The following is a 24,628-nucleotide window of genomic DNA, read 5'->3' as shown; positions in this document are numbered from 1 at the left end:
TCAAGTTATTTGGGTGTAGAATCATAGATATAATTTGCATATAAATTTTAAAATCATAAAACTGCAAAATTTTCATGAAATTTATCTTATGAGTAAATAACTGCAAAAAATAAGGCATCATTTTCACAAAATTGTCGAACTTGTTCAAAATAAATAGTTATTTGTTAAAACAGTTCATTATAATTAAATAGGTTAATACGACCTAATATTGTCGGTATGTATAAAGTAATATAAAATGATGAAAACGGCCCAATTTTCATAAAATGGTGTAAAAAAATAAAGCCTTATTTAATATTTTCGCTTCAATGCATAAATTGCTTGAGAAACTACATAAAAATAGCACGGATAAAAAAATTGCGAATTATACCGCCGCTTAAAGAATTTTGAAAACTCGGTCATTTCTAAAAATAAAAAGGTTGATTGTCCTTTTGTGGTAATACAATTTGTAAAATTGGGAAACTCAGAAATATATGAAAGAGTTTACCAAAACCTGTATGAATTACCTCTTCAATATTTACATTTTATTTTTTCGGTATAACTTGTAAATTTCAAAATTTCGGTAGAAAATTTAGAAAAATTTTACTACCTAAATAAGAATTTACCTACTTTCTGCGTAACGTATCTATTTTTGCACCGTTCAAAATAAAAGTTTCGTGTTTTTTAGGCAGTTTGTAAGATTTTAAGTAATTAAAATTTAAAATTTAAAATTTAAAATTAATGTTTTTTTCTTTATTCTAGGGCACGATCTATATCTTGGAATCCGCACAAATTGATGACCACTTCGCTCCAGTGTTCCACCGTACATTTCAGGGAACGCGTAAGTTTTCTGGCTTGTGTGTTTACTATTTACTACCGTTCCACAATACTGTAAATTAGAGGACTCCCAGCGTATGCTCTCCGATTTTGAGCAAACTAGTGTCAATCGATGACAAATTTAATTAGGATGAAATTTGCGAAAGACACGACCTCCCAATGGGCACGTTTGGCAGAGATATTTGCATCCCAAGAGGAGAAAATGTGCCGTAAATTTGGAAAAGTGTAAAATGTGTCGACTTTACCGCTCGTTTTCTCCTCTTCGGATGCAAATATCTCTTTTAAGAATTATATTATTTATTCAATTATGTGACGAAAATACTATCAACTATTAGGCATGATATGTTGTAGAAATGATAATGTAAAGGACTGATTTTACGTGAACAAATAAATCCTAATTATTATTGTAATTATTTCATTTTGTGAAATTGTATTGTTTAATGCCGTTGAAATTATTTTAAATAGATTTGATTAGTTATAATTCCAAATTAGATCGATCGACGCTGTTTTGTAAGACTTGCTAAAATAAATTGGACACAAATTTAGGCCAATTTTAACGCTTTCTTCAAAGAGGAGAAAAAAAAGTTGACAAATTTCAAAATGTACATTTTCCAAACATAATTTTCTCCTCTTGGGATGCAAAAATCTCTGCCAAACGTGCCCATTGGGAGATCGAGATTTTCGCAAATTTCATCCTAATTAAATTTGATTCACACTAATTTGCTCAAAATCTGAGAGCATACGCTGCGAGACCTCCATTTGTTAAGTAGTGTAACCCACACATTTATGTACAAGTTTCTTAAATTTTCCCATTTTGGAAATTTCTAACCCTAATTTTCTCAAGATTTCGTACCTATTAAGATTTCGGAAAATTTTGGTACGGGAAAGATCAGTTTTTTAAATTTCTAAACTGACATATTTTCATTTCGTAAAATGCATTTCGATCACAAAAAATTTCGTACTCCATATTTTATCAATTTGTTAGTATTAATTGAAAAAAATCTAAATTCTGTAAATTGGACCTCCGCAGGGAATCTTGGCCGGGTGCAACTCGATGAATGCGGATTATCTCTTCCAACAAGATAAGCACTACGACGTGCGATACGACACGGGCGACAAGGTCATCCAGTGCGGACGACATAACGACATTTACAAACTGTGGTTGCAATGGCGTGCTCATGTAAGTAGAAAAAAATACATATTTCGTACAAAATTTGGTACAAAAAGACACGATTTTTTTGTAATTTGATAAGTTCTGAAATTTCCTAGATTGTATACAAATTTCGAAAGACACGATTATGATTTCTTACATTTTTGTTTATTTTGTGAATTTGTATCCGGAATTATCCCGAAATTTAGGAGTTACATTTCGCAAAATTTTGGTTGGGGAAAGATCCAATTTTTATTTCTGTTGCAACATATTTACTTGTGCAAATTTACTCGTGCAAAGTGCACGCCGATCACAAATTTTTGCAATATTTCGCACATATTTTAAACATTCAGATCCATTCAGGGGGGTCATTTGTTTATATCTCTAAACTGTACATCGGATAAATTTGTTGTAAGAAATACACTTTTATGTCAAATTAATTATCGTAATATTTCGCACATTTCGTACACTTTCAGGTTCCTGAAAGTTCAAATATTCAATTACGAACTGATTATCTTGCAAATTTATTTTACAAAATACAGTTCTATCTCAAATTTTTGCAATATTTCGCACATTTGTTACACAGTTATATAATTTCGAGAAAGCTCCAATTTTCATTTCCAAACTGATTACGCGACAAATTTGTTATTAATTAAAATCCATTTCTATCCCGAATTTTCGCAATATTTCGCACACATTTCGTACATTTTTTTTTACCGAATTTTCATTTCCGAACTGCTTTTTGTTCGACACATTTTTATTTTGCAAAATACAGTTCTATCTCAAATTTTGGCAATATTTCGCACACTTTGTACACATTTACATACTTTCGAGAAAGATCCAATTTTCATTTTCAAACTGATAATCCTACATATTTATATTCTTTAAATTTCATTTCAATCCCAAATTTTCGCAATATTTCGCACATTTCGTACCCTATCAGATCCGATTTTCATATCCAAACTGATTTTTACCTTAGAAATTTTAATTTTTTTAAATTCATTATAATTATAAAATTATAAAATTCACACATTTTCGAAATATTTCCCACATTTGGTACCCGTCTAGATCGAATTTTCATTCCCAACCTAATTTTAACCTCAAAGATCCATTAATTTACAAAAACCCCCTAAATTAATTCCCCCCATTTTCATTCCATCCCCACAGGGCACCAACGGTCTCGAAAAAGCGATCGACCACATGATGGGTATCCAAGAATACATGGTGGAACGCCTCAAATCCATGCCGGACAAGTTCCACCTCGTCCTGGAAGACCCCGAATGTACGAACGTTTGCTTCTGGTACATTCCCGAACGTTTCCGCAGCATCCCGCACTCCGTTCAGAAGGAGCAAATGTTGGGCGAGGTGACCCCCACGATCAAGCAGCGCATGATGAACGCTGGCACGCTAATGATCGCGTACCAACCGCAGGGCAAAATTCCCAACTTTTTCAGAAACATTATTTCCAACCCGGCCGTGAAAAAGTATGATATTGACTTCCTCATCACGGAGATTGATCGATTGGGACATGATCTCTAAATAATTTTTGCAAAATTTTGAGGAGAAAAATTTGCACAGGTTTTTGTTTAAATTTGCGATCCTGGCTCGAAATCTGTTCTTCTGCCGAGAATTACTTAAAAGAATTTTGTTTTGGAGGAGAGGATTGCAATTTTGAAATAGATAAATCAATTGCAGGAAACTTTGCAGAATTTTGGGGACAAAAAAAATCTGAAATTTTGCACTGTTTTTTTTAAATTGCAATCCTGGCTCGAAATCTGTTCCGCCGACAATTAAAAGGATCCAGTTTTTGAGGCAGGGTTACAATTTTACATGAAATAAATCAAGAAACTTTGCAAAATTTTGGGAAAATAAAAACGAAATTTTGCACTCTTTTAAATTGCAAACCTGTTCTTCTGCCGACAAAATCCCGTTTTTGAGGCAGGATCGCAACAATTTTTCGCACGGATAACTTCTTATCAATTGTATTTACTTAATTGCCCCTATTTTTAAGTTGGAAAAGTATTTAAGGGAAGATTAACTAACTACTAATTAACTAATTAAATGCGATTGGTGGATATGCAAATGATATGTAAATTAAATATATACCAAAAGATTATGGAACGAGTAATTAAGCGTGCTTAGGACGTACCTGCGAAAACTGCTGCAAACTGGTAGTGTGTAAACCATTAAAGAAAACTATTATGTGTTCTAAATATTTAGAAAATTGAAGAGAAAAATTATGACGACAGAAATTTTATGACAGAGTATTTAAAAACCTGGGAAGGAATTTTGAAATTCAGAAATATTGTTTAGGAAAGTGTAGAAAAGGATTGTGCTGGACATAAATTTATGTAAATTGCTGAGACGAAAAGTGATGAACAGAAAGAAGAAGAAAAGTTGTGATAAATTGAGACAGGAAATAATCATGAAATGGGAAAAGTGAGATATTTAATTATGTATCGTAATTATTTAATTATTTATGTAATTAGAGAAATAAGATAAGTTGGGGTTATCTAATTTGTGCATACATATACGTTTCTTGATCCTATTGGAATATTTGCTCGAGATACATATGCCGACTTATCGAGAGTATAATGGTTGCGATAAGGTGGAGAAACGGGGAGGAAAAATAGGTCAAAAGTAATGATTCTGCATATAAATTATATAAAATTACGCAAATTGCACGCTTTTTGCTATCACCACGAATTGCACAAATTTTGCACTTGCTTTCACCACAAATTGCACAAATTTTGCTATTTTGCTTTCACCACGAATTGAATAAATTGCACAAATTTTGCACTTGCTTTCACCGCGAATTTCACAAATTCTGCTATTTTGCTTTCACCACGAACTGCACAAATTGCACAAATTTTGCACTTGCTTTCACCACGAATTGCACGCTATTTTGCTTTCACTTCAAATTGCACAAATTTTACTACTTGCTTTCACCACAATTCTCTCTCAAATTCGCACAAATTCACTTCTCTCACAACTTTTTGCACACTATATTTCCTCCTAAAAAAACAGATAACCCCTACTTATCTCTATCTCTCATTCTAACAGAAAGTCTGCCGGTTTGGACAATATATTAGACATACATAAACATTCCTAAAAATCTGTTAACAGCTTGTGTAAAAAAAGGAAACCCGTGGCTGAGTAAAATTTACATAAATAAATCTTACTCATCCCCCTTCTTACCAAATTATAGCCTTAATTGCATCGTGTCGTCCCCCACAATTTCAGCCTCGTATAATTAATTAACTAATTAACTAATTAATTAATTAAACTAAACTAAATCAATAAAAAAAATCATCAACGTAGCAGAGCAATCAATCAGCTTTATGGTATCGTAGCAATATTTGTATCATAGAAATCTAGGCTAGTTAGCAATACATAATTAATTAATTAATTAATTACAATTAATTTACTAATTAAGTAATTAATTATACTAAAATTACTAATTATAAAAGAGAGGAAAGAAAATCATCTACTTAGACGAGATGCATCTGTATCACTACATAATCAGTTGTGTATCATAGACAATAATTAATACAAATTTTAATCGTAATTAATTAGTGACTTAATTACGTAATGTTTTATTAATCCCTTAAATTAATTTACATAAATTCAAAATTAATGGGCCACTTAATTTACATAAATTTTAAATCAATGTGGATGAGTAATTTGCAAAAATTCTAAATTAATGCGGAAACTTAATTTACATAAATTCGAAATTAATCTGGATAACTATGTAACTTTCAAAATTTTCCCCAAATTTTCGAAGATTATTTATTTCCTAAAAATTACGTAATCATTTTTAAAAAATTAGTTAAAAAATGAATACTATTTATTTCTACAAATTATATATTAACTGATAACCTAACTATGTAAATATGTAAGTAATAACCACTGATAACATCTTATCAATACATACATAAATCGACTATAAAGAGAGCGATTTTCCACAAAAATCCTCCTCTCGACACAGAATCCAAGTCTTCCAGTTGACAAATAATTAAATATTTAAATAACTAATTATACTTTAAATGCTGTACTGACAATAACACGTCGTCGTTACAAGGTCCCGTATCATGTCGACTATCGTGACAATAACTCAGTGACAACTAATTAGCATAAGGTGTAAATTTACATACTTAGATAAGTGAAAAACTGAGAAAAATCCGAAATTTGTTTACTCTTTTTTCAGAAAATTTCGAGACAAATCCGAAATTTCCTGAAAAAACCAAACAAATTTCAGATTTCTCTCTGAAATTTTAGCAGGAATGAACTTAGAAAATGAAATTTAGCCAAGAAAAATATAGAATTTCTATCCGTCGTAAAAAAAAGTAGAATTGAAATTTGGTCCAAAAAAATGTCAAAATTTTAAAATAGACGACAATATTACCAAGAACCTTAAAAAATTGTCTTCGTCTTCCGTAGAAAATACGAAAAATTAGTGGAAAAACTAAAATAGTAAACGAATTAGAAAACTGTAATTTAATGTAACACGTGATGTGGTGGTGATGGTGGTAAAAAAAATTGTAAAAAAATTATCGGTTTATTACATACGCCAGAAATTTATTTTATGAAAAAAATGTATGATTTTGGTTTGTATTTTTGTTAACACAAATTGGCATAAATTTGCGACATTTTTGTATCATAACAAATTTTATGTAATTTTGATTCGAGTAATTTGTAATTTACTTTGTTGTATATGTTAACCAAGAGTGTACCATGAATCCAGAATTTGCTTAGATTTTGTAGAAAGTAATAAAATTACTTTTAAATTGTTGTATTTTTTAAATTTTTGGGGGAAACTTTGGAAATTATTGGGTTTTTATGAAACCTATTTAGCATAAATTTAAAAGGATTTCATTTCATGCAGAATTTCATTTCGTGTAAAATTTCATTTCATGCAAAATTTTATTCCATGCAAAATTTCATTTCATGCAGATTTTTATTTCATACAGATTTTCATGCAAAATTTCTTGTACATTTCATGACCTGACAGCATCTGAATTAATTGTAACGCATAACACGATTCAAGAAATACCAAAAATATGCAAGCTTTTTTTTAAAAATGTGCAAGCTTTAAAAATTATGTATGCAACCATTTCAAAAAAATATTCAACCTTTTCCAAAAATATGCAACTTTTTCAACGAATATATACAGTCAAAACATCTCTATCAATTCCGAAAGTGCCAAAATAATGCATAATTCAAACCCCAAAGTCGTTTTACATAATAAATTTATTACAAAAATTGTACTCAAGTTTTTGTACCCTCCTAAACTAAATACACGATCTGCGTTACAATAACAGTAAAAGAGTGGTTAAAAAAAAATAAACTATCGGATATGTAAATAACTACGCATTCGTATCGTCAAGCTAATTTTACTACTAACTTTTCGACAAGTTTTGTCGTCACCCCCACTAAAAAAAACTCTACACTAATCTACGTATCTTCTAAATCACTAAATAAATAAGAATTTTACATGTCAATGATTCATTCATAAAGTCAGTTAAATACATAATTTCAGAGAAAATGTAGATTATTCAGCAATGCGGTATTCGCCTCGTTCAGCAGGGCCGTTCCGGTCAGCATGGACAATTTGCGGGCGTACTGACAAGGCGCCGGAACTGCAACTGTGCCCGTCCAGTTAAAATAGCCATGACACACTTTGAACGTGAAACGCTGCATTTGGTCCGCTGACAGGCCAGACGTGTCGTAAATGACGTTGAACGCCACGGGGGACACGGTTCCCTGTCTAGCCGTCTGTGCCACAAGGTAGAAATCGTATCTGGAAATATATTCATAGTAAAAATTAATGCCAGCATTGTTTTTTGTTAATGATGTAGTAGTTAATTCATAAATGACCAATTAAATCGCATAATTAACGCAGGACTGGACGACGAAGCACCATAACTTGTCAAAATCGTCACATTTTAAATCATTTCTCGCCTCTGGGAATTTATTTTAAAATTCTGGACGACAAATTTGCAGTCAGTGAGTTGTTTAATGGAATGGCGTCGAGTTTTTTGAGCCAGTTTTAATGAGTTCCAATTTTTCTGAAGGCTTCTTAAACTTGAGATCTCCTTCAAAAAGTGTCAAAATCTGGAGTGTATATTTCTCAAAAAATTGGCAACGACTTTTGCTCTACAAATTTCCCGTCCAGAATTTTAAAATAAATTCCCAGATGATTTCAAATGTGTTGATTTTGACGATGAGGCATCCACTCCTACGTTAATTTCAACCAATTAATTATCCACTCACTTTTCCGGGCAGGTGATCACATCATCCACAACCGAGCCAGGTAGTGGGTTTAGCACGCAATTTTTATCTCCAGTTGCGAGAAAGATTCGCGTGTTAATGCGTCTCGTTACAATGATCATCGTAAACTTGGGGTACATTTGGTTCGCATTTTTGTAAACTTCGGCCATAGCACTCTGAAAAGAAAGATACATAAATCATAAAAATAAAATTAAATACCGATGAGAGACACGTTTCATTAAAGTAAAACGCACTTTGATAGCTTCCACTTCAGTGTCGACAACAACACGAAGTTGACCATCTCCGACCCCGTCACGGTAGAAAATTATCCTGTGAAGATAAACCAATAAGTTAGATTTTGGGATTGAAAAAAGCAAGAAAATTGGAAATACAGATTTTTTTAAATTCACCTGCTCGGCAAAACTCCGTTCCGGGCTCCATACGCTTTTAAACATTCTGGAAAGAAAACAGAAAAAAGATTGCGACGAAAATCTATCATTTTCACAAAAACCCAGAATGTTAGCTCGAGTCGGGTTGTTACTAACAAGTAATAATTTCGAGATGGATTATACAACTTTTTTTCAGCAAATTTTGCCTTCATCGTCGAACGTAAATTCTGCTTTTGAATATTCCACGTGGGTGCCAAATTTTAATTTCAAGACGGAATTGGAAAAGTTTTATAAAAAGACAGACATACACCCCTAACGGGTACAAAAGCCCTGACTCGGGCTAAAAACTTGGCATTAATTATAGAAATCATTAAAGAAAACGGACTTATCATCGCCGCCCCGATTTCACCGCCCATGTTATTCCCCTGTTCCAATGTGATAACTGTTGAGAAATACGACGCCAAATTTGCCGACGTTGTGGCCGCAAGTGCTCCATAGCTTCGCCCAGTTCCATGATGGACATCGAAGCCAATAACCATCAGGCCCTGAAATATTAAGTCAATAATTTACATATTATTAATTAATTGCGGCGGTAGTTATTAATTTATTTGTATAAACATCACCTCGAGCGGATTGACCAGGCCCCACGGTTGCCCACCCAGCTTGGCGTTCATTTGTATGAGCATTTTCATGCAGATTGATCGAAGATTCCGGCTTGTCGTGTTCTTTGCCAAGAAACATTGCGATGGAACTGGAAAAATAGGACATTTCGATAAGTAATCTGCCCTTACAAAAATGAAGGTCTCCCATCGTATGCTCTTCGATTTTTAGCAAATTAGCGTTAATCGATCAGGAATTTAATTAGGATGAAATTTGCGAAAGCCGTGATCTTCCAATGGGCACGTTTGGCCGAGATATTTGCACCCGAAGAGGAAAAAACGTGCAGCAAATTTGGAAAGTGTAATATTTGTCGACTTTACGGTGCGTTTTCTTCTCTTCGGATGCAAATATCTCGGCCAAACGTGCCCATTGGGAGATTGTGTCTTTCGCAAATTTAATCCTAATTAAACTTGACATCGATTGACACTAATTTGCTCAAAATCAGAGCGCATACGCTGCGAAACCTCCATTGTTAATTAGACTTCAAATAATAATAATGATGTCCTCACTTCCGCGCTGGATGGTACATTGGACTTTGACTGCTGCATAGATATCCGAGTTTTCATGCGGCAAAACGATAAATACCATTGCGAGATCGGCCTGCTGACCACTGAAACTATTCACGACGGCGTTGATCTGATTTACGTATTCGTTTCTTGAATCGTTATTCAGTCGTATGCTGGAAACCAAAAATTTGTAATCATAAATTTCCACCATCGAAATATGTACTTCTAAAAGCCAAACAGTGTTTCGCTTTTGCGGGTTTGCTATATTTCTTGCACTGCATGGAAAGCAAGCCACGGAAGAAAATGCGAGGTGCCAGAAATTGGAAGACAGATCAAGAAATATGCGCCATCTAGCCACGCGCCGCATACCTGTTCACTTTCATTCATTTGATTCATTATGATGGTGAATGATACGTTGTGAATGAAAATGAATTTTCTGCTATTTGAGTGTAAATGAATGAAGGATTCAGTCATTTCAGATGAGTGACTTTTGAATGCAAACTAAATTCTTGAACAGGTATGGTACAGCGGCGGGGCGCAGTTTCTTGCGCCTTGCATTTCTTGCAGATTCGAAACACTGCTTGCATCATTTTTCTTACGGCAAAGGCGGCGAAACTTGAAATCCAATCTGACGACTGACTTGGCGCATCATGGTGACCAAAGCGTCAATGTTTTCCGACTGTCTGGGAGGGTACATGAGGGCCCAGTGGATCAAGGGGATTGCCAGGAACATCTTTTCATCTGTATTACCCAAGCAAACGTTTTTTTAAATGAGTACAAATCACAACTAGTCTATTTACTCCTCAACGCTGCGGTCCAATCTGCATCGTCGCCAGGCGAATAATTACGGCCATCAAGAAATCGAATAAGTTCCTGGCTCAATAAACGACCCTGCACGTCTACCGGAACCCCCAGAATCCGGGCTCCCCAACGGAGTAAATATTGTCCCACCTAAAAATACAAAAATAGATTTATAAATTACAGGGGTGGACAAACTCGGACAAAGTACAATATTTTGAGCTCCTTTCTTCCCAGGGTTTGGATTTCCGGGGGTATTACACCTACAAAAATACGAGAATCTACGTGGAGAAGGCAACTGTCACAGGAAAATACAAGTTTTGTGAAGAAATTAACTTTTCATCGTCGTCAAAATTCATTGTTTTCACGATTTTCTTAAAAATAAAGTATTTCGACAACAATAAAAAGTCAATTTCTGCACAAAGCATGCATTTTTTAGCCCAGCTGTTGCCTTCTCCACGTGCATTCTCCTCTTTTTATGGGTGTAACAGCCTTGAAAATCCAAACCCAAACTTGTCCTCAAAATCTTGTATTTTAACATATTTCTAACAAATTATCAAACATTTAAAATCATCAATCCCACCCCCAACCCAACTCACCAGCGGATTTTCAATCATACTCCGAACAAACTTCACAATCTGATTAATCCTTCCTTGTGCCGGCAAATGAAAATGGGTCGCCAAATCCTTCATCAATTTAAAGTTCCTCCTCATCTCATTATCGATCCCAGTTTTGTAAGAAATATCCGGCGGCAGTATCTTATCCCCTGTATGCCCCCGACGAATATCTCGTTTCGTCGGTCCGACCACCAACATCGGCTGCGACGGTTGAATATCGAGCCCCTTCTTTTTAAAATACTGTAAAAACGACACCTGCGTCAGGACCCCTTTCACCCTCGCTTCAAAAGTGTCGGTCGGTCGTTGATCCCAATTGATTCCCGTGATTTTATACGTTCTCGAGTTGTAGATGGTCATCACCGTACTTCCGACGATCGCGGCTTCGCACTCTTTCCGAAAATCGCCCCGAGTGCTGTCTCGAATACTTCGAATCAGCGTGTAAACACTTTCCGTTCGGCAGACCTTAAACGTCAGGTCGACGTTGAACAAGACGTCGTCCTCCATTTGACGAATCGAGGTGACGAATCCCGGCCAAAGTTGGAGTTTGTGGTGGAGAATGTCGATTTTCTGGGTGGCGTCGAAATAGTACTGGCCGAGGCGGGTGAGACCGTGGATTTCTTGGCAGGATTTGACGAGAACGTTGTACAACTGGGTGACGACGGGTTCTCCGGGGTCGCATGGGCGGATAAATTGGATCGTGACGGTCCACTCTTGTTCAGGATGGGAGGGGAAGGAGGCGGTCAGCGACATGTGTTCGGGAGGGATGATGTGTGTCGTGAAGAGTTGGACGCCCTCGAATAAGTAGGGGCCGAGCTGGTCGTCTAGGGTGTGGAGGAGTTTGGAACGTTTTCCGATCGTTTCGATTTCTGGGGAGAATGTGACCTTGTAAAGGAAAAACTCGATGGTTTTCTTCATCTGGAATTTAAAATAGTTGGCGAATAATTTTTGGGGGGTGCCAGATGTTCCGGTTTTTCCCAAGCCGTCCGGTCTGGTTCGAACGTGGTCGTAACCTCGGCCGAATCCGTACCCTTCTCGTCGTGGTGGGGGTGGCCCTGCATTTATAAACAATCATAAACTAAATGTCATAAAATTAATTGGGCCTAAATTTTATTAACCACGTTTAAAATGATTACTTGAAAATTAATTATAAAAGTCAAGAAATTTAATAATTTCTTCTTTGTTTACTTACCCACATGTTCTTGGGCCTGCGCCTGCTCTACAGGTCGCTGTCGAACCTCCATTTTGTATTTAAAACAATAGCCTGCACCAATTAATTGCACATATTAATTAAATATTAATTATTAATATGCAAAACACAAAAACTGTCTGTTCCTGCTCGAGGGGACATTTGTAAACTTCACAACATAAAGGGGTGGGTGGTCAGGACCCAATGATATCGTGCCTATGTGACACATGTTAGAAAGGGGGTTGGTGGGTGTCAAAAAAACAAAAATTTGCGTTACGAAGTTTACGAACGTGCCCCTTACAACATAGATAAGAGATCTAACCACACATACTTATCTATCAATTGGCACATGATACAAAGCGACCTAAACTTTACCAAATTAATTTAAAAGTAATTAAACAAAACTCACCTGTTCTGGACGAAGACCAAAACCAAGACACGGCAAATTAATATTTTGGCTCGATCAGAGTCTCGTCAACCTGGTCGAGAATCGAACACACTAAAACTAAAGTAAATCTGCTGGCTGCCACACTTTCCTGTGATTGCTTGATTGGTTCGTCTTTATTCTTTAGCAAGCAAGCAAAAAAAAAACGTTCCAGTTACTCCACAGATTTTAAGAATAAGAGTTTCCATTCCACCCCTCGCAAACTGTGAGTCGCCGTACTTCATTAACATGCAGTCACCTCATTCTTTCATTCATTCATAAAAGTTAGAATTTATATGGTATCAAATTAGGTAAATTTATTTTGATGCTCTTATCTATCACCACAACAAATATGCAAATTGCGTTATAATTAAGATAATTAAGAGTGTATGTACATAATGATAAGTTTTAAGAATGCTCATGTTAAAAAAATCTAGGCTGACAAGCACACACATTTGATTTTATTCTATCTTATCTTGTACCTTCTCCGATTTCGTGGTCCTTCTTCTTCTTCAGCTTGACCCGAAATTGAGAGGTCAGTTCATCCTGTATGACATCCGGTCAGAAGGAATTTTGTGAGATTTACGAGTTAGGAAGAATTTTAAAATAAGAATAATTGGAATTTAGAACATTTGCATGATTAATATTAGTTAATTTATAATTGTGAAAACTATAAACTTTTGTTCGGTCGGAAGGGAAGAGATATAATGTTCAATGTGTAAATGTGGATTTTTAAATAAAACACAGGAATTTCTATTTTATAAATTTTTACACTGACACGACTGATTTTATTGGACGCAGATTTTTATCGAACTAATTTTGTGACAGGTTGTTTTTAGATCTCCAACAGTAATTAAAAATAATATTACTAATAAATATAAAACAATTTCGGAAAATGTATTGTTGATATTCTGGGGAAAGTTTTGAATACCAAAAATTTTATCTTATCATGTTGGTAAGCTTTATAAAAACACGAATTATCGAAACCCAACCTAATTTAATGAATGTGACGCTTTTGCACACAGCCACCAATCATATTCAGAACGATCTTCTCGTCACGTCGTGGCGTTCCTCGGAGTTTCAATGACCTTTTCAATGACCACCACAACGACAGACGGACCATGTCCACCAAGCGGGGGGACAATTCCACCCCAACGTCATCTGACATTAGCAAACTTTTCTACAAAGGTCACAATTTTTGCTGACAAAATTTCGGACGTGGGAAAAATAGCGTATTTTGACCTCAGTTCTTGCCAGGGTGGATTTTCGGGGCTGTTATACCCACAAAATGACGAAAATCTACATGGGGAAGGCAACAGTTGTACGAAAATATGGGTTTTCTGAAGAAATTAATGTTTTAAACGCGGTCAAACACTGTATTTTTTTAAATCATGAAATCAATGCGGTTTTGACAGCGATAAAAAGTTAATTTCTGCACAAAACCTCTATTTTCATAAGACTGTTGCCTTCTGGATGCAGATTCTCATCTTTTTTTGGGGGGGGGGTTAACGCCCGTGGAAATCTAAACCCTGGCAAGAACCGAGCTCAAAACACTGGATTTTGCCCACTCTTGCAAAAATTTGCATACATTTCGCACACTGCAAATTTTCCTCCTTTGTTTCTCACAGATCTCCTCCCCCACAACCCGACTTCCGGTTTCCCCCCTCTCACCACCTTCTACACCCGGGTGCTCTCCCTAATTCTCGACTACGTAAAAAAATCCAGTGATAGGAACGAACCCGTCTTGGAATTCACCACCCACCCGAACTCATGAAACTGATGGACTTCTCCCTCCCCGATGAGCCTCGAAACCTCGCCGAAATTCTGCAGGATTGCGAAACCACGCTGAAACACGTCGTGAGAACGGGACACCCCCATTTTTTTAACCAGCTCTCCAACGGCTTGGATACGATGTCCTTGGCCGGCGAGTTCATCACGGCGACGGCCAACACGAACATGTTCACGTACGAGATCGCCCCCGTTTTCATACTCATGGAGAAATTCGTGTTTAGAAAGATGCGAGAGATTATCGGGTATACGAGAGGGGATACGATCATGGCGCCGGGTAAGAGCTTATCTTGTACTGATAATCAGTGACCGCAGAAGTGCGGGTACGGAACGGAAGGATAATGTGTTCCCATCATCTGTCCTTGCTATATAAATCCCTCCCTCTCCTATCCTGCAATGTTAATGTCCTCCCCGGATGTCCCCACAGCTTCCGCGACCTGTGCTGACAATGGAGGTCTCCCTACGCATGCTCTCCGATTTTCAGCACGTGTCAATTGATCACGAATTTGATTAGTATGAAATTGAAATTTGCAAAAGACGCGACCTCCCAATGGGCGCTTTTGACAGAGAGAAATATTTGCATCCGAAGAGGAGAAAACGCACCCTAGTGTTGGAAAGTGTAAAATTTGTCGGAATTCGGGTGTGCTTTCTCCACTTCTGATGCAAATATCTCGGACAAATTTGGAGATCGTGTCTTTTGAAAAAAAAATTTTTTTATGAACTCGGACAAATGTTTTTTGCTGGTTTACTAAAATTTAATCTAATTTAAAACTAAAATTGATCAAATCTATTTGAAAATAATTTCAACGGCGTTAAACAATAAAAATTTACAAAATCACATAGAAGACGAAATGAATTAAGAGATATTTGCGTCCGAAGAGGAGAAAACGCACCAAAAAGCCGACAAATTTTACACTTTCCAAATTTTCTGTGTGTTTTTTCCTTTTCGGATGCAAATATCTCTGTCAAACGTGCCCATTGGGAGATCGTGTCTTTCGCAAATTTCATACTAATTAAATTTGTGGTAGATTGAGACTAATTTGCCCAAAATCGCTGGGAGACCTCCATTTTGAGTTGCCTTATCAATGATAAGTTATCATTGATGATATCTTACCCAGGTGGCTCAATTTCCAACTTGTACGCCGTAATTGTCGCGAGACACTGCATGTTTCCGGATTATAAGAAGCAAGGGATGCGGTCGATGGTGAAGGAACCCATTATTTTTACTTCCGAGCATGTAAGAAACATCAAGATTTAATTGATAACGACTTATCTTTAATAAGACACACTTATCAACATTTTACTCTTTTAAATAGTCGCACTATTCCATCATGAAAGCCGCCGTAGTGGCAGGATTCGGGACGGAACATTGTGTAAACGTTCCTTGTGACCAGAGGTACTTATCGAATTTATTACAGTTCTGGCTTATCGGTTGATAATGATAAGATGATATCGCTTTCCTTTCAGGGGAAAGATGATTCCCGAGGAGTTGGAGAGACTCGTCGTGAAGGCGAAGGAGGCAGGATCGCAACCCTTCTTTGTCACCGCGATGGGCGGGAGTACCGTTTTTGGAGCGTTCGACCCCATCAATGACATCGCCGATATTTGCGACAAGCACAACTTGTGGTTGCATATTGATGTGAGTTACGTTTACAAATTTTTGCAGAGGAGATTTGAAATTGTGTTCAGAAATGCAAATTATGCAAAAATTAGAGGTTTGCAAATTTGACAGAATGATGCGCCGGAAGTAGATATTTTTATAATAAATAATTGAAAAGATAAATTAGGTCATTATGAGAAACTTTTGCGCATAAAAAGTGCGAAATTTATTCACATATTATTAATTGTCTGGGTACATTTATGTGCGAAAACTTGGTGAATTGAGAAAATATTCAATTTTAAATATGCAATCACATCAAATTACAAAATTGCTCATTTTAAGAGACAAGATTAATAAAAATACGAATTTTATATCGATAAAAGACGTAAGGATAATAAAATCGAGAAGGAAATAATTTTTGCGAATTTGTTTAAGAATTTAGAAATATCATCTGCCACACATTTTAAACAGACAAAATTGTCTAAATAATTTAAGTGGCATTTCACTATTACTATTATTATTACAAATAATAATTTAGGAGGAATTTATTCATTTTTTTAATTTCAGGGGGCCTGGGGTGGAAGTCTCCTCCTCTCCAAGAAGTATCGTCAAGGTCGATTTGACGGGGTTGAGAGGTAAGTTGTTATCAGAGGGCGGATATGTATTTATTTTCAACTTTTTCATTCACTTGATGACCGATGGTCAAACTTTGTGCTTGTGTTCACTAACTCGCATAGAGCACAAAAATTTCAAATAAACTTTTAAAAATTTCAAAATATTTTTACACATTGTCGCATATTTCGAGGTTTTCAGGCATATAAATATTTCCGCTATTATTTAAAGAATGTGGAAACCTTCATATTTTTTTTAATACGTACATATTTTGTAGATAGGTATTTATGTAAACGATGTGGGACGACATTTTTTTGCTCAAAGTAAAGCAAAAAAAATCCAGAGCATTAATATTCAAAAATATGAATTTTGCGAAAATATGATTTATTTCGTACATATTTGGTAAATATTTTGGCGTTATTTTTCGTGAATATTAAATAACCACATATTTCAGCAGCAATTTTTCGTGAATACATATCCCCTTACAAATTTTCCGAAGAATCTTACCTCTTTTTGTGCCTATTTCGAAAATATTTTGGCGTTTTTTCTTAAGAATTACATAAATACTCCGATTAATATCATTAAACTTCCTGCCAAAATTTGCATAATATAAAATAATCTTTCCTTCAGGGCGAGATCTTTAACCTGGAACCCTCACAAACTTCTCACCACGTCGCTGCAATGTTCCACCGTCCACTTTAAGGAAAAGGTTTGTCGTCTTATCAGTCCCCTTAAAAATACGCAAAATATTGACCTAGACCTAATTTTACAGGGTCACTTGGCCAGTTGCAACTCGACCCACGCCGCCTACCTCTTCCAACCCGATAAGCACTACGACGTGCGGTACGACACGGGCGATAAGGTCATCCAGTGTGGGAGACGGAACGACATTTACAAATTGTGGTTGAAATGGCGTGCTCATGTAAGTAAGCAAAATTGCGAAAAATGCACATTTTGCACAAACAACAACATTTAATTTGATAACTATTGCAAAAATTTTCTAATTCGTTTGCAAATTGCAATCACATTTCGAACAAGTTTTTATTCAGGGAAGATACGATTTTTTAATTTGTTATAATTTTTAATTATGCAAATTTCGGTTAGCAGTATTTCTCTCGAAAGATCGTCTTTTTTTAACCTAACCTAACTTGGTTAGACATCACATAAGTATTAATTTTTATTTTGTAAAGTTCATTTGGATCATAAATTTTTGCAATTTTTTGCACACGTAATCGATGACAAAAATTAGGATGAAGTTTGTGAAAGGTACGATCTCCTAATGGACACATTTCGCCGTGATATTTGCATCCGAAGAGGAGAAAACGCATCCTATAAAATCGACCCCCAAATTTGCACAGAAAATTCATTCGTTAATTTTATGTGCAAATTTTAAATTACTGAGGAGGGGAGCTTGCGAGGTTGATAATAACAGATCTTGGTGCCCTTTGGATATGTGGTAGGGACCTATGAGTGTACTAAAACCCTGAAGTAGTTTGACTCCATGGCCACATTTGCGCCCGCCACACCCACTCAAAAATGTCCAAAAAACGCTTTCACCCCAGTTTTCACTCACTCAAATCCACGCCAAAAATCCAATTTTACTCGGATTTTGAAATTTCTTTCACCATTATACTCCCAGATAGTTGCTTTCTTCAATCCAATGTCAAACTCAATTTTTTCGAAATTTTTAGTATTTTTAAAATTTAAAATTCTGAATGAGCATTGTTGTAGTCATCAACAAAACAAATTATGTTTGCGAAATAATCATCAATAAAATTGGGTTTGATATTGGATTGAAGAAAGCAACTATCTGGGAGTATAATGGTGAAAGAAATTTCAAAATCCGAGTAAAATTGGATTTTTGACGTGGATTCGAGTGAGTAAAAACTCGATTGAAAGCGTTTTTTGGGCATTTTTGAGTGGGTGTGGCGGGCGCAAATGTGGCCATGGAGTCAAACTACTTCAGGGTTTTAGTACACTCATAGGTCCCTACCACATATCCAAAGGGCACCAAGATCTGTTATTATCAACCTCGCAAGCTCCCCTCCTGAGGGTTAGTCTAGATTACAGAACGTGTAGCAATTTTCCCATATACGTTAAATAATGGCGCCAATTCCAAATATTCGAAACTTTTCTGGAAGCTCGGTTCAAGCTGCACCGCGACTAAAAAGCTCAATTTCGAAATTTTAAAGATGGGTCCAAAAATTGACCCCAAAGAGCTACATGCCGTTAAAATAGTTTGCCAGCCAATAATGACGTACAAAACAATACTAAACCAACTCCAGAATGAAAAAATTGTCATTTATAATGGCCCAATATCTAAAATAAAGGATTCAGTTGAAAAAAGGAACCAGGCAAGAAATTTGATGGTGCCACACTCGTCGAACGCATGCTCCCCGAACTGTAAGAAACCCGACGCTCGTAAGAAAAATTGATGTGGACAAGGCAATAATTTTTTTCTCAATTCAAAATCAACTGGCAACGAAGTGTCAGGTCCCTGGGCGTACACTGAGCTGAATTATTCACCAAGATATGCACAGCTTCAGCGAGGATCAGAAGATATGAGGTCGACGCGAAAGTTTTTCTCTGACAGCGCTCGGATTACCGCCCAGTACGCAGCCATTCTTTTTTTAATATTCGGAATTTAAATTATTTTGCATAAAGATAAAGTAGTTACGTCCGGTTATGCGCCTTCAGTGCTTTAATTCTGATTTGAAACTTCAGATCGACACTTTTTTCAAATGGACATAAAATTTTTTTTATGCATTTTGCAAACTTTTAGATGAACAGTGGTTCAAAGAAAATCTGCTGCCGGCTTTAAAAGCTATGCTTTTTGGAAATGATAACTTCATTCCTCATGAGAAAAGGAATACGATGAAATCATTCAAAATATCCAACAACGAATATTTCGCCCAAAAATTAATAGTTTTCGACACGTTCTGTAATCTAGACTAACCCTAAGTAAACAAATAGTACTTGAAAATTTGATCGTTTTGACGACGATATATGTAATGGTAATTATATGTAACTAGTGTAGAAGCCCGTCAATCGACGTGCAAAATAGGCCCGTCGATAAGCCCGTTGCCCCAACATTAGTGAAGTTAGCCTCTCCTGTTCTCTCTGCAGAGTGGAGAGAGAAAAGGAGAGGCTAACTTCTCAAATAAGCCACCGACCCAGCCAGCCAGCAGCGATACACTCGCCTGCTTTATATAGTTTAGATAGTGGTATTCACAGTAACCGATTATAATCGTGAGGACGATTATAATCACAATCGATTATAATCATATACCATGAACGCACCAGATTATTGTTGTATTTTGATTATTTTGCCTAAAATATCCAGCAGGATTCATTAAATGGTATCATAGCAACGGCTACTTTTTCGGACGCTTTAAAAAAATTGCATTTGGATCAAGGATTATAATCCAAATAATCGTCCTCGGAGAGGATTATTTTTTTGACGATTATAATCACATTGGTTTATTTTTCCCCATAGAGAATTTTTCGGTGATTATAATCGATAATGATTATAATCGCAATAATCGGTTACTGTGAATACCATTACATATATGTAATTTTCATGTAGGTTTTCTTTTAACCTTATAAAAACTAATTAATTTTGACCTGGATACCATTTAAAAACGGAATTAAAAATGGTTTCTATTGCATTTGGGGGCGGATTTACTGGGGGGCAGAATACCATTGAGACCGACTTGTGGGGCGGTGATAAAATCAGTTGGGGACTGAATTAATGCAAACCGATTTTGAATATTCTACTGATGCAGTTATGATTTATTAGAGACCTGGAACTGATTCGACAACAAAAATTAGAACATAATACATTTTTAACATGAAATTGCAACTGAACCAAATGAACACACGATATTAATTTTGATAAAAAGATCGGATTTGATTTTGATAGTACTACAAAAATAAACTAAACGAATAAATCGTCATCATTCATGTCATCAATTTGATGACACTGATTTTGGGATGCATTTTATATTTTAAACAAGTTATTAGCTATAATTTTGTCCTTCAGTGTTCTGTGACTTGTTCCGATCGGTGGTGACACTATTGCGAATATATTAGCTAAAGAGAACGTTGTGATAATTTAAAAAAAATATGAACTGTATCATATTTACAACATGATACAGGTCAGAGGTCAACGCCGACCAATTTATTAGCGGCGCCAATGTTGGATAATTTTTCGGGGGCGCGGCGTGACCTCTGATGCACTTCCTCCGAGTTCCTCCCCCCACTACAACTACAACTCTAAAAAAATTAGTTCAGGCTTGAAGAAAAACCAACGACAAATAAGGAGGAAAGAATGGAACTGAGAAAATTTTCTCGGTCATTTTATTTTTATTTTTTCCTACACCTTATTGATGTAGCCCGGTCTCAACGGAATTCTGTAACCATACACCTTATTGGTGGAATCCGTCGCCAACGAGAAAAAGTTGGCCTACACCTTATTGGTGTAGTCCGTCGCCAAGAGATCGAAATCGCCCTCCACCTTATTGGTGGAATCCGTTTTTAAAAGGTTAACAAATAGATAAAGACATCAAATCTACCTCCAGAATTGTATTTTAAAATAAATTTCCAAAGATGAGAAATGATTAAAACTGTGGCAATTTTGGTGACGAGTCATAAATCACATGTAGCTTTCGCATGCTTTCACATCTTTGTGAAATAGTTGCACTTGATTCATAACTTTTAAAGTTGACAAATTTTACACTTTCCAACTTCACTGCGCTATTTCTCCTCTTCGGATGCAAATATCTCTGCCTCACGTGCCCATTGGGAGATCGTGTCATTCGCAAATTTCATCCTAATCAAATTTGCGATCGATTGACACTAGTTTGCTCAAAATCGGAGAGCATACGCTGCGAGACCTTGATTAATTGTGTAAATTCTAAATTTCCTCAAAAATTCAGGGAACATCCGGCCTCGAAAAAGCCATCGACCACATGATGGGCGTCACCGAGTATATGGTCGCCTGCTTAAAATCCCATCCCGATAAGTTCTACCTTATCGTAGAAGAACCCGAATGCACCAACGTTTGCTTCTGGTACATTCCCGAACGGTACCGAAATCAGCCCCATTCCGCCGAAAAGCAGGAAATCCTAGGCAAAGTGACGCTCCAACTGAAACGCAGAATGATGGAGAAGGGCACCTTGATGATCAGTTATCAACCGCAGGGCAAAATTCCCAACTTTTTCAGAAACATAATTTCAAACCCGGCCGTGCAGAAGGACGATATTGACTTCCTCATTGACGAATTGGATCGGTTGGGACGTGACTTGTGAAAAATTTTAGAAAAAAAGGAACAAGATTTTAAATGTGACGTGAACAATGATAATAAAAATGATGGAATTTTGCTCAATTAATTTTTAAATAATATAATGAAATGCCTTTTAATTAAGTTAAACACGATTGACGCCATAATAAAGAACTATTGACTGAAGAATATGGATTTGTACATCACAAAATAACTTATTTAAGATAAGACACGATGACTTATCGACATAAATTGGTCAAAATCAGTACATTTTTAGTAATTTCTCGTTTCTGGGAATTTATTTTAAAATTCTGGACGACAAATTTGTAGTCAGTGAGTTGATTAATGGAATGGCGTAGCTTTTGAGCCGGTTTCGACGAGTTCCAATTTTTCTGAAGGTTTCTTAAACTTGAGAGCTCCTCCTTCAAAAAATGTCAAAATTGTACAGGAGGTCGTAGCCAATTTTTTAAAAGAAATATACACTCAAGATTTTGAAACTTTTTTGAAGGAGGAAATTTAAGACACCTTCAGAAACATTGGAACTCGTCGAAACTGGCCCAAAAAACTCGTCACCATTCCATTAATCAACTCACTGACTACAAATTTGTGATCCAGAATTTTAAAATAAGTTCCCAGAGCCAAGAAATGATTACAAATGTGATGATTTTGACAATTTTGATGACGAGTCCTACCTTAATCTACACTTCTCGCAATATTAAATAAATACATATAAATAAATACTTTAATTAAAAGCGTATTTAAATTTAGCCACTGAATTAATTAATCCAATTTCATCCCTCCGTCGGTATGATCGAGGTCGATGTCTCCAATCACTTCGGAAATGTGAGATCTCTGGTTTCCATTGACGGAACCCATGCTTGATTCGCGACTTCCTCCTCCTCCCCCACCGGGCATTGTACCCATTCCACCAAACATGTTCATAGCGCCTTGACTGAGACCTATAAATAAATAAATAAGATCAGGACACGAATAAATAATTAACACAGTAATTAAATAATTAATTAATTAATCGTTATTTTTGTAATTTCAAAGATGGTCAAAACACAGTGTTTTAAGCTCCTTTCTTGGATTTGCAGTGATGTTACACCCACAAAACGACGGAAAATCTACGTGGAGAAGGCAGCAGTCATACTAAAATACTGGTTTTATGATATTATGATATGATAAAATTGACATTTTATCGGTGTCAAAATGCATTTTTTTCACGATTTTTTTTAAATAAAGTAGTTTGACCACGATAAAAAGTTAATTTCTTAGCAAAAAAACGTATTTTCGTGTGACTGTTGCCTTCTCTAAGTAGATTTTCGTTTTGTGGGTGTAACAGCTCCGGAACTCCAAATCCTGGCAAGAACGGAGTTCAAAATACTGTATTTTAACAATTCTTAATTTTTACCTGTAACTGCCGTTAACACGATATTTAATGTGACGAGAAACGAAATTGTAAACACGACCAGGGTCCCCGTCACCACTGCGGCGGCCGTGACGTAAACCACGGTGGAGAAGTCATGTCCGATAATCCAAGATAAGAAGTAGCACCCGATAAGATGGACAATTCCGAAGATTCCAATTCCCAAAAATCCTAGTTTTATGAAGGAAGTTAAAGCCCCAATGCCGCCGCTGCCACCAATCGAAGAACCTGAGGCTAAAGGATAAGACGTTATCAATTATAAGTTAACACTATTTCTAAATTTGTAAATAATTGAATTTAAACTAAATAAATTTGAAATTACCAGATCCACTGGACGTATTCATTTTATTCTCCTTGTTCCCGTTCAGGCCAACTTTTTACGTTATCTTTTTAGATAAGCACAACCAGTCTGGTAAAAAGTATAATTTATTTATCACAAAAAGTATTTTAAGTAAGGAGAAAGAATTAATTTTAATTAAATTTAGCGATTAAAAAACAAAGTCACGTTTTCTGGCTGGAGAGAATCAGATCCAAAATCAGATCCCGGCCTGAACATTCGGGGTTCGTTGCGAAATATCGGTGCGTATCGCATTTCCACGTCGAAATTTTGGCGAAACTTCGCAAAAAATATACATCATTATAATGAAATGTAGTGATTAATTAATTATATTTAGAAGTTAGCCCATATATCGTTTAGATTTATTACAGTCTCAATTTCTTGCCTCAATTTCCCGTCTCAACTTTCTGGCTTTTCTCGTCTCAACTTTTTGTCTCAATTTCCCGTCTCAACTTTTTGTCTCAATTTCCCGTCTCAACTTTCTGCCTTTTCCCGTCTCAAATTGGTGTTTCAATTTCCTCTCCAACGCACTTCTTGCTTCAATATTATCCACTGTTTTTTAAAATAATAATTATCAACTTCACTCCTCAATTTTCGGGAAACCAAATTTCGGCCCTTGGCATACTAGATAATTTCAGTGCAATGCATTTTTTAAGTACACACTGGATTCCGACCTTAAAAGGATTTTATCAATGTTAAAAATTTAAAATTTATGGTAATGGTCGACTTGGATTTTTATTTTTGTAAACTGGTTTTCGAAAAGTTTTA

General features: G+C 35.9%; 4 protein-coding genes across 5 annotated transcripts in view; 2 read left to right on the top strand and 2 right to left on the bottom strand.

Moving 5' to 3' along the window:
* The window catches only part of LOC110848148 (glutamate decarboxylase), a 38,513-nt gene extending 33,095 nt beyond the window's left edge, over window positions 1-5,418 (top strand). The window contains exons 9-11 of the mRNA XM_022095287.2: window positions 739-817; window positions 1,844-1,993; window positions 3,131-5,418. Of these exons, the coding sequence (XP_021950979.1) occupies window positions 739-817; window positions 1,844-1,993; window positions 3,131-3,502 (601 nt within the window). The 3' untranslated portion in view covers window positions 3,503-5,418. The remainder of the gene's footprint in view (window positions 1-738; window positions 818-1,843; window positions 1,994-3,130) is intronic.
* Window positions 5,419-7,195: 1,777 nt separating this feature from the next.
* LOC110848224 (piwi-like protein Siwi) lies at window positions 7,196-13,048 on the bottom strand. Its single transcript, XM_022095386.2, has 12 exons — window positions 12,799-13,048; window positions 12,393-12,464; window positions 11,186-12,255; window positions 10,589-10,739; window positions 10,388-10,529; window positions 9,792-9,961; window positions 9,246-9,373; window positions 9,008-9,167; window positions 8,644-8,689; window positions 8,488-8,563; window positions 8,237-8,409; window positions 7,196-7,763 (listed from the first exon to the last, which is right to left on the bottom strand). The coding sequence occupies exons 2-12, from the start codon at window positions 12,442-12,444 to the stop codon at window positions 7,499-7,501; spliced, it is 2,433 nt and encodes an 810-aa protein (XP_021951078.1). The 5' UTR covers window positions 12,445-12,464; window positions 12,799-13,048; the 3' UTR covers window positions 7,196-7,498.
* Window positions 13,049-13,261: 213 nt separating this feature from the next.
* Window positions 13,262-22,280, top strand: LOC110848161 (glutamate decarboxylase-like). The gene is given in 11 exon segments (XM_022095300.2): window positions 13,262-13,768; window positions 13,839-14,001; window positions 14,442-14,561; window positions 14,564-14,878; window positions 15,720-15,838; window positions 15,918-15,997; window positions 16,069-16,240; window positions 16,769-16,836; window positions 17,444-17,522; window positions 17,586-17,735; window positions 21,751-22,280. Coding segments are annotated over 11 exon segments (1,644 nt in total). The 5' UTR covers window positions 13,262-13,762; the 3' UTR covers window positions 22,123-22,280.
* Window positions 22,200-24,070, bottom strand: LOC110848162. 2 transcript variants are annotated; one of them, XR_004834661.1, is made up of 4 exons: window positions 23,846-24,070; window positions 23,509-23,757; window positions 22,787-23,053; window positions 22,200-22,332 (listed from the first exon to the last, which is right to left on the bottom strand). XR_004834661.1 is itself a non-coding variant. In XM_022095301.2 (3 exons), the coding sequence occupies exons 1-3, from the start codon at window positions 23,865-23,867 to the stop codon at window positions 22,875-22,877; spliced, it is 450 nt and encodes a 149-aa protein (XP_021950993.1). In that variant the 5' UTR covers window positions 23,868-24,069; the 3' UTR covers window positions 22,547-22,874. The 2 variants fall into 2 exon arrangements, 1 of the variants encoding a protein (XP_021950993.1); XM_022095301.2 differs by lacking the exon at window positions 22,200-22,332 and having other exon boundaries at window positions 22,547-23,053; window positions 23,846-24,069.
* Window positions 24,071-24,628: the final 558 nt, after the last annotated feature.

Source organism: Folsomia candida, unplaced genomic scaffold (genome assembly GCF_002217175.1).
Source record: "Folsomia candida strain VU population unplaced genomic scaffold, ASM221717v1 Fcan01_Sc004, whole genome shotgun sequence".
In the NCBI taxonomy this organism is placed as follows: domain Eukaryota; kingdom Metazoa; phylum Arthropoda; class Collembola; order Entomobryomorpha; family Isotomidae; genus Folsomia; species Folsomia candida.
The sequence above is the reverse complement of the archived record's forward strand: the minus strand, read 5'-3'. Positions and strand labels throughout refer to the sequence as shown.

Bases quoted from the DNA above. Each gene is read 5' to 3' on its own strand.
- LOC110848224 (XM_022095386.2), bottom strand. From the start codon at position 12,444: ATGGAGGTTCGACAGCGACCTGTAGAGCAGGCGCAGGCCCAAGAACAT. The intron at 9,168-9,245 runs GTGATGTTTATA...TTAATATTTCAG, and splicing joins GCCTGGTCAATCCGCTCGAG to GGCCTGATGGTTATTGGCTT. The intron at 7,764-8,236 runs GTGAGTGGATAA...ATATATTTCCAG, and splicing joins GTGATCACCTGCCCGGAAAA to ATACGATTTCTACCTTGTGG.
- LOC110848162 (XM_022095301.2), bottom strand. From the start codon at position 23,867: ATGAATACGTCCAGTGGATCTG. The intron at 23,758-23,845 runs GTAATTTCAAAT...CTTATCCTTTAG, and splicing joins GAATACGTCCAGTGGATCTG to CCTCAGGTTCTTCGATTGGT. The intron at 23,054-23,508 runs GTAAAAATTAAG...ATTTATTTATAG, and splicing joins CGTGTTAACGGCAGTTACAG to GTCTCAGTCAAGGCGCTATG.